At 34.8% G+C, this 9,110-nt stretch overlaps 1 protein-coding gene across 1 annotated transcript in view; it reads right to left on the reverse strand.

Moving 5' to 3' along the window:
• wwc1 (WW and C2 domain containing 1) overlaps positions 1 to 5,786 on the reverse strand; it is a 47,001-nt gene extending 41,215 nt beyond the window's left edge. Inside the window, exon 1 of the mRNA XM_016246184.1 lies at positions 4,835 to 5,786. Within this exon, the coding sequence (XP_016101670.1) occupies positions 4,835 to 4,953 (119 nt within the window). The 5' untranslated portion in view covers positions 4,954 to 5,786. The remainder of the gene's footprint in view (positions 1 to 4,834) is intronic.
• Positions 5,787 to 9,110: the final 3,324 nt, after the last annotated feature.

Here is a 9,110-nt window from a genome sequence, read left to right on the forward strand (position 1 = left end):
AAAGCTTTTGTAACATTATACACTCTACCATTCAAAAGCTTGGAGTCAGTTTTTTTTTGGGGGGGGGGGTTTATATAAATTAATACTTTTATTTAGAAAGGATCCTTTAAATTTATCAAAAGTGATGATAAAGACATTTATAATGTTACAAAAGATTTCTATTTCAGATCAATGTTGCTTTGAAATCACAGGAATAAATTACATTTTAAAATATATTCAAATAGAAAGTTATTTTAAATATTTCAAAGTTTTACTGTTCTTGCTGTACTTTGGATCAAATAAATGCAGGCTTGGTGAGCAGAAGAGACTTCTTTAAAAAAAAACATAAAAAAATATTTTAGACTGGTAGTGTATATCTATTTAAAATATAATATATTTAATACACCAATTTAATATTAAAATTATGAAAAAGTTGTTTGAATCAATGATTCAACGACTCACTCATAAACCTACTGGATGAATCAGCGTTTTTGAATGATTCTCTTGAATTAATGATTCATTCAATGATACATTTTTTAAGTCCTAGTGGCGAAACAACGCAATCGACACAAACGTTATGTGGCAGTTACTTCCAAACGCAGATTTGCTCTATTTTGGTCGCGCTACCATAGACATCAATGTTTATATCTGAATTATAAACTTTCATCCCAGTATTTCTGTGATAATATGAATGACTGTACGACAGAAATAATACTGTATAGTTGAAAAGACTGTCTGTGAAGTTGTTTCTTAACCAAACATGGTAACTGCTCTCTCTGTGTCAGCAGCAGTGCGAACGCAGATTTGAATGATCCGGTAAGACTTTGTCAAAGGTTTAATAGACATGGGAGAATCGTTGTCATTTAGAAATTAGATTGTGTGTTTGTCTGAATCGAGATCGCGATCTTTTAACGATTAATCGTGCAGCTCTACCGTCAAAATAAGTTTAATTTAACGTTAAGAAACTGTCAGAATATATTACTATTTAGCTGTCTTAAAGGGGTCATATGATGTTGCTAAAAAGAACATTATTTTGTGTATTTGGTGTAATGAAATGTGTTAATGCGGTTTAAGGTTAAAAAAACACATTATTTTCCACATACCCCACAGCGTTACGTCGACATGTGGGGGCATGTTAGAACGAGGCGTTTTAGGTAGGCGTGGTTGACTCTTAACTTTTATAAAGAATATCTCTTTGGATTTGAGACTTTAGTCTTTGCAACTTTACAGATCTTCTTTATGCACCAAGAGCTTGTAACACTCCAAAGAGAAAGGAAAAATTGAAATCGCATCATATGACCCCTTTAAGACTCAATGCTACTACTGCTAATAAATATTAATAAATCTTTATTTTTAAAGGAATAATCAGATCTGTTTTCTTTTTAATTTTAAAAGTAAACCTCTGTTGTGCAGCACTTTGTTTGCCAAAAAATAAAAGGGTTTAATTTTCATTTGATTAGGATCAATTAAATTAATGTTTTATGCCTTCATCTTCATTTTAATTTTGCACTAAACGTTGCACATATGTATGGAAAAATGTAAATTTAAATAAACAAATGCATTGCCATTTTACATATTGCATATGTAAACATATTTACATTATTACATATGCTTCCATACAAGGCAAATAGTTTCATTCAAATCATCTTACAGTTGTCTGCAGTAAGTGAGCGCATGCTGTTGCCTTCCCCTGTCGATTCAAGACTTTCAAAGAGGGTGAAACTGAACTAGCTCCTTTTTCATGTTATGAATAATGAAACTGTGCTGAAAGACCTTCACTGGCCTGTTCTAAATTTAACTTGGAGAAAAGAAACGTGTGCAACACAACAAAGAACACGGCTACAGTTAGAAACACTCATCTTTTTCTCATGCCATAATTCTCCAGACTCATTGACATCTCATCTGAATGGGTGACGACATTAATCTCTGAGCTTAAGCCTGCGTATCTGAGATCTTAAAATGGACAAGAGCCAAGGGAACTCAAAAGCTCAAAATCCCAATCCCAGAGCATGCTGTTCAGATTTGCGCTTTAAAATGATTAGGAAGGAACGGAATGAATATGGTGCAATGGCCTGCTTTTTTTTTTAATGATGTAAAACAAAAATTACAGAAAGGTCTCCTGTTCTTTTCTTGAAGCCCTAGCAAACCCTATGAAGTCAAAGACTCAGGACCCATGGTCTACTGCAAAATAACAAAGCGCACAGTCGAGTACAAACACAGGACATAGCTAACTGATGAGTCAGACACTTTCATTCAGTGCACTCCATAAATTCCCCCGAGTCATTTATGAGGCTCCAACAAGCAGCACACCGCGCTCAAGGTCCGACAATAAGAGCGCGCTGCTACACCCCGACGACGGCCAGTCTCCTATCAGAGAAAGCGAGATAACATTCCATTTACCTGAGCGCATGTTTCCAGCATGTCACACTGAGGCAAAACAAAACCGTTCCGCCCAGTGTGGTACATGATGGCAGGCCGCAAGAATGCTTTCTCTGCATTTATGTGGTTAGACATCAAGTTTGCAACTTTACAAATACAACAAAACAAATGATGTGGCATCTGATGATTCTGATGTTCTAATTCTATCATAAGCAGTGGGTCCAAAAGTCTGAGACCACTACTGATACTGCTTTTATTTTGCCTTTTTTCTTATTTGATTATTTGATCAAGAATTTAAGTGAAATGTCAAAATAGCGTTTGGTTATATATATATATATATATATATATATATATATATACACATACATACATACACACACATATATATAGTTTTCCTCCCATATGTTTTTAACAATTCATTTTACATTATTATTACAAATGAAGGCACAAAAATAATAAATTGTCCACTATTGTTTATATAGAACAATAGACATAAACAAGATAAAAAGGAAAGCATATGACAGAGAGAAGATTTCAATCCTGTGATTAAACACCACCTATATGTCATGAGCATATACAGTCCACTGTACCACAGCTAATTTCTCCATTCTCTAAATAAAGGTTGTAACCATTAGTGCTTGGATTCCAATTACTGATACTTCAGTTCGTACTTTTGGCTCCTTACGATTTCAAATTCTTGGCTACATTCTCAACCAGGAAAATTGAAACCTGGTTATTCCATTCAAAGATGATAGTTGCCAGCATGATTACAAAAACTGATGAAAATTGGGGACAAATTTAACATGTAAACAAATCACATGTTACATAACCTCAGTCTGGCAAAACACAAAACTGATTTAGGCCTGCAAGTACTTCCTTCTACAAAAATTACATATTGTTGTATGTTAATATCAAGAATCATAGAACCAAGAATGTTACTTAAAAATAAAACACTGCTACTCAAAAAAATGACTACATGAAAAAGATCACTTACACTAGCCACTGATATTACACATAAATTACCCAACCAGATTTTTCTAACAGTTCCAAGCAGCACATTATTAATATTATTTAATGTCTGGAGGACAATCAACGCCTCAGCAACTCCAGGCATTTGCCACAGGTAGGCTGTCAAATGGGAGCTCATTACCACGTAGAGCCACTAACATTAGAACACCCTGTCAACTAGCTGTTGCTCAGCAGAAAGAACCAGCCATCTGAGAGATGCATGCAGGGGGATGGAGGGAGGTGGGTGGGTACGCTGACAGTTTTGGGTCAGGATTTGAAATATTTGCCATTTTTAATCAGCGCCTTTGATGCACCACTGTGCATGAGCATGGAAACGTCTGTTATGCCTCAGCTTTTGTTTCCGTTCAGTTGCTCAGCTCAAAACTGTTGAGTTTTCTGCACCATTTCAGTATAACAAAATTACACTGGGGTTAAATGGAATTTTTTTTTTTAAAGTGACCCAAAAATTCTGACATCACATTTTCTTTTCCTTTTCTTTGCCCCCCCACCCCAAGACAAGTTTTATTGTCTACAAAAAGGTTTTGGGGGCCAAAACAACACTGGTCCCCACTGACTTTCAACGCATTGACAAAAAAAAAAAACACGCATAGAAACATTTTTCAAAATATCTTCATAGGTGTCCCACAAAATAAAGTCATTTGTGTTTTGAACAACATGCTGGTGAGCAAATAAATATAATTTTTAGGTGGAGTACCCATTTAATTTTGACCAAAAACACAGCTCTTGTAACAAATGAACAAGTGTGGAATGCACTGAAAACTATTTGACCATTCTTGTTAAAGTTTGCACAGCTCGGGTGCACTTTGAACCCGTCGTGCACCTTGAGTCGCTGAGAAACGGATTTGAGGGAATCAGCTGTGGGCTTCGCTCATGCTAAGGAATGTGTCCCAGGTACTTGTTTACAACTTTCTGCCATCTTGGTATCCTGGCTACAGGCAAACCTGTTGCACCACACAAAGGGGAAAAATATGCAGTCTGATTGCTATCACCTTTCCATTTCTGTGCACCTTGTAAATTACTACATCGGTAAAAACCCAAAGGAAGAAAGGAAAAACACACCCGGTGCACAATTGCTGAACATACCAGAGCTTGAGCTACTGGAGCTTGAAAACATTCTAATATAATCTTAGGCATTCCTGCACAGATTTTGAGTTAAAGTCCAAAAGGACTTAAGTGGTAAAGCTGGCACTGATCATGGGTTCCTGGATAAACAAAGCAATATTTCAACATGGAGGAAAAAACACTGAAATGGACCCTAAAATGCATCCATTTTAGGTGCTTTGACTGTGTGTATATGATTTGAGAAGTGAACTGTATTACAAAACAAAGAGGATTTGAATTACCACAGGTTCACTGAATCACAACTGCACATATAAGCAACAGACTCAGCATGCATCTGTATACTGAGTAAGCAAGTATGCATTCCCAGAACGTGCTCATCACGTACCTATCCCTTGGGTCAATCCAACTGGTGGTATGGTTAATATGGTCTATATAATAGACCTTCCCGTCAAAATCTCGGGCCTCTTCCCAACCCTCTGGCAATGGTAACTCCTTCCTTGGCATGACCAACTAGTCTCCATGTAATTTTCTCTGTAAGTCTTCTAAATTGATTTGAAAGCAACCCGTGTGTTGCTTTTCATGGACTAGTCCAAATTTAAACCTAACGCATAAGGAAAGTGCCATTAATTAGCCACAGAAATGTATTCCATATATAATCCATGATACGGTTTCCAATATTCCAGTTCAGTTCCTGCAGCCTATATATTAGGCATTGTTTTCAAGAGCGAACGTTGTTAAATGAATGAATGAGGGTGTGATGCTCTGAATCGGGTAACTTTGCCGCAAGAGTTGCGCTTATGGTGAGAAACTCTTCGTTTCTTGTGCATTCTCGGTCAAGTACGCAATTCATCAATCAATCATCTTTTCTGGCGGAGCCTGATGGATGGTTAACTCGCGCGAAACGTCAGAACGCGAAACTTTCAAAGGTCGTGCGCGAGAGTTTTCCTCCAAGAAAAGAAAACCAAAAAGCAATTTCAAAGCCCACAAAATTCCCTCCGAGCAGTAAAGACAGCAAGCGAATTAATTCTCCAGCATTATCCACAAGTATTTCAGCGCGTCTAGAGGGTTTTGTCGCTCAGTGACTGCCCACCATGTTTTAGCGACAACTGTGCTAGCTTGTTAGCCCAAAAGCTCGTTATAAAGGCAACGCAAGCAGTTACTCCACACACACGTATTCCGTATCTTCTCGTTTTGTCTACGCATTCCTATCACTTCCACAGCATTTCGGCCTTTTCTTTTAAAAGTAGCGCGTTTCTTTCTCATTTGTTTCCAAATGTTGTCTTCTCCTTTAAGTGGCTGTGTGCGGTTCTCCCTCGTAGTCAAGCTCGGTCGCTATGCTGCGGTTGGAATGGATTACGTCACACAGGTGATGGCCGTAGCCCTTCTAGTAGCAGTGCACACTCAGACTATTCATCAGAAGCCAAGACAGGTTTTATCATTTTGTATGTTATAAATGATGGAAAGTTGTCTTCCTGTTTATTACGTATGGGCGGTATGTGGGGACATTTATGACATGTCCTGGAATAAAGATCCAACTTTTAAGTGGATTTTTAATATTCAGTGTGTGATGATGTGATGTGCACTTTTTGGTGGGGTTGAATAAGCCCTGGAATAGTTAACATAAGAAGTAAACGTGCAGTTGATACATTTCATATATATATATATAATCTTCCCCGTGATTGTGTAGCCTAGTGAACCAAACTGAGAGACCATTTTGAAGTCTCAGAAAACCTTTGCAGGTGTTTTGAGTTGATTAGCTGATTGGCATGTCACCATATTCTAATTTGTTGAGATAGTGAATTGGTGGGTTTTTGCCAAAATCATCACAATTAAAAGAACATTGAGCATTGAATGTGTGCATTGAATTTATTTAATACACGAGTTTCACAATTTGAGTTGAATTACTGAAATAAATTAACTTTTCCACGACATTCTAATTTATTGAGATGCACCTGTACAATCCTCACAAATCATGATGTAAAATTCATAAAAAAATAAAAAAATAAAAAATATATTTTAATTTAATTTCTATTGAAATGTGTATGTCCTGTATATAAACATATTTTTAATTACACATTTGTAATGGTAAAGTTGTTAGTACATTTAGAATATATTAACTTTAAATGTCATATTAAATAACACATTACAGTTCAAATTAATATCAAGTACTTTACATGTGCTTTAGCAGCCTATTAGTCAACACAAAGCACAAGAAAATGTTACTAAATTGTAATGATTAAAAATGTAATTTGAAGTAAAACTTTTAATTTAACATTAGCTATTACAAAGTGCACTTTAAAGACATAAAATTATTTTTTTTAAAGTATCAAGACATAAAATTATTATTTTTTAAGTATCGAATTCACTTTTTTTCACTTTATTTTTGACTTATAAATGCTTGGCACGAATCTACTGATGGCAGTATTGGCGACACTAATGATTATTTGTTATAAATTCTACACATAATTACCAAATTAATAGGAAAAAGTGCAAAATATAACATTCCCCTCAAGAGTTTGCAACTTTTTATATATTTATTAGAAAAAGAAAGATGGACAAGCAAAATAAAAAATATATATAAATCAATCATATTAAAATAAAACAACAAAATAGCATAAACGGGCACAATATAAACGTTGTAATAATTTATCCTTTGATACTTGGATGGTTCTGTGTTTAAGCATTTTTAAATTATACTTTAGATGTAAAAGTTACCTTAACTAACGACCAGTGTTGGGGGTAACGCATTACAAGTAACGCGAGTTACGTAATCAGATTACTTTTTTCAAGTAACTAGTAAAGTAACGCATTAATTTTTAATTTACAAGAGAATATCTGAGTTACTTTTTTTCCAATTTATTGACTGACAGCTCTCCTGTCCCCATGTTGAGAGAAATCAGAAGATGTTACTGTAGTTCTAAAATAAATATGAATATGCATTAATTCATCTCACTCACAAAAAAAACACACACACACAGATTAAGTATTCCTCAAAATGAGTAAAAATAATGCAACTCAGAATATGACGTAAACCTGCAATAATTAAATGTTAAACAACACAAATATGCTTTATGTATTTAATCCCATTCTATTATCCAATGTCTTTGCTTCTGACCTTCGATGATCCAGTTCAACCGTACTAATAAGCACAAATTACTCCAGACAAACATTTGTGCCTTTTTTTTTATTGCTGAAGTGTGTTGAAATTTCTTCTTCTGCATTCTACTGTACGGACATAAATTTACTTTCCCTTCAGCCTGAGGCTTATTCATTTCACTTTTGGTGTGAAAAGGCTTTTATATTTGCCAAAAATAGAACATTTTTATTTTAAAAATAAACAAGCAAGTCTTGTCCAGATTTAAAAAGTAACGCTAACGTAACGCATTACTTTACATAAAAAGTAACTAACGTAATTATTAACTTTTTTATGGAGTAACGCAATATTGTAATGCATTACTTTTAAAAGTAACTTTCCCCAACACTGCTAACTACAATGCAATATAATCAAGGTATTTCTGTAGCTGTATGTTAATTGCTTTTCACTCTAAATCAAAGGAACCAAAGCAAATCCAGAAGTGTGCAGTTGCAGTTCAGTCATTCTTGAGAAGTGGGACAAAACAGGGTGCAAAATTGAAAAAATAAAACCTGTATCTTATATGTACTAAGCTACTGAGCTATGCTTTGATACAACCTCCCAACATTTCTCTTTTTTAACAAAATGTGCTTTTTTACCTGGGACTGTGTAATATAATTTCAACTTTATCTTTAACAGCATTCAAGATGTTTTTAACATTTCAAAACACATTCTGGTGTTAGCAGACAGATTACACTTTCACATGTGACCAACAATTCCACAACAAATATCAAATATCATAATGAAATATTATCAAAATATTCAACTGACGGAGGTGACACATATGACGGTGGTGACGAAAACCTGAATTTGTAGTAATTTTAACTAGCAAATACATTGAATCAGTCAATTACTGTATTAAAACAAACAACAAACAGTGAGTATGATATTGTTTATAAAGCTTTTATTCAAGAGTCACATTTAAGTATTTTGATATATCATTGGAACACAAAATCTTATGGTGGTGACATCTGACGGTGTTGACAAATTTGGCATTTCTTTCATAAAACCAATGGAGTTCATGTAGTAGCCATTTTATTTTTGTCTGTTGATGCTAGATGCTAAAATTATCTAAATATTTCAAATAATTTCCTCAGAAATTGGAAGATAGTGTTGACATATCATGGCTGTGACACAGGAAATATTAACATTAGGATTTAAAATATTCTAAAACTAAAACTTAGCAGAGCCTGTCTGACACTGATGTACTCTGCAGAGGGGAACTGTGGCAAGGGGGTCCTTTAGAGTGACAGCTGCCCCTGATATTCCCTGATTTTATTACATTTTATTGAATGTCTGACGGTGTTGACAAAAAGTGGGGACGCAACTTTAAAATCTTACGAAACATGCACGTGTCATTAAAAAAACAACCTTGCTTTGATAGGAGATAGTATTAAAGGGGTCATATGATGCTGCTAAAAATAACATTATTTTGTGTATTTGGTGTAATGAAATGTGTTTATGCGGTTTAAAGTAAAAAAAAAAACATTATTTTCCACATACTGTACATTATTGTTTCTCCTCTATG

The sequence above is a fragment of the Sinocyclocheilus grahami genome, unplaced genomic scaffold (assembly GCF_001515645.1).
Source record: "Sinocyclocheilus grahami isolate Dianchi unplaced genomic scaffold, SAMN03320097.WGS_v1.1 scaffold788.1, whole genome shotgun sequence".
NCBI classification, from domain to species: domain Eukaryota; kingdom Metazoa; phylum Chordata; class Actinopteri; order Cypriniformes; family Cyprinidae; genus Sinocyclocheilus; species Sinocyclocheilus grahami.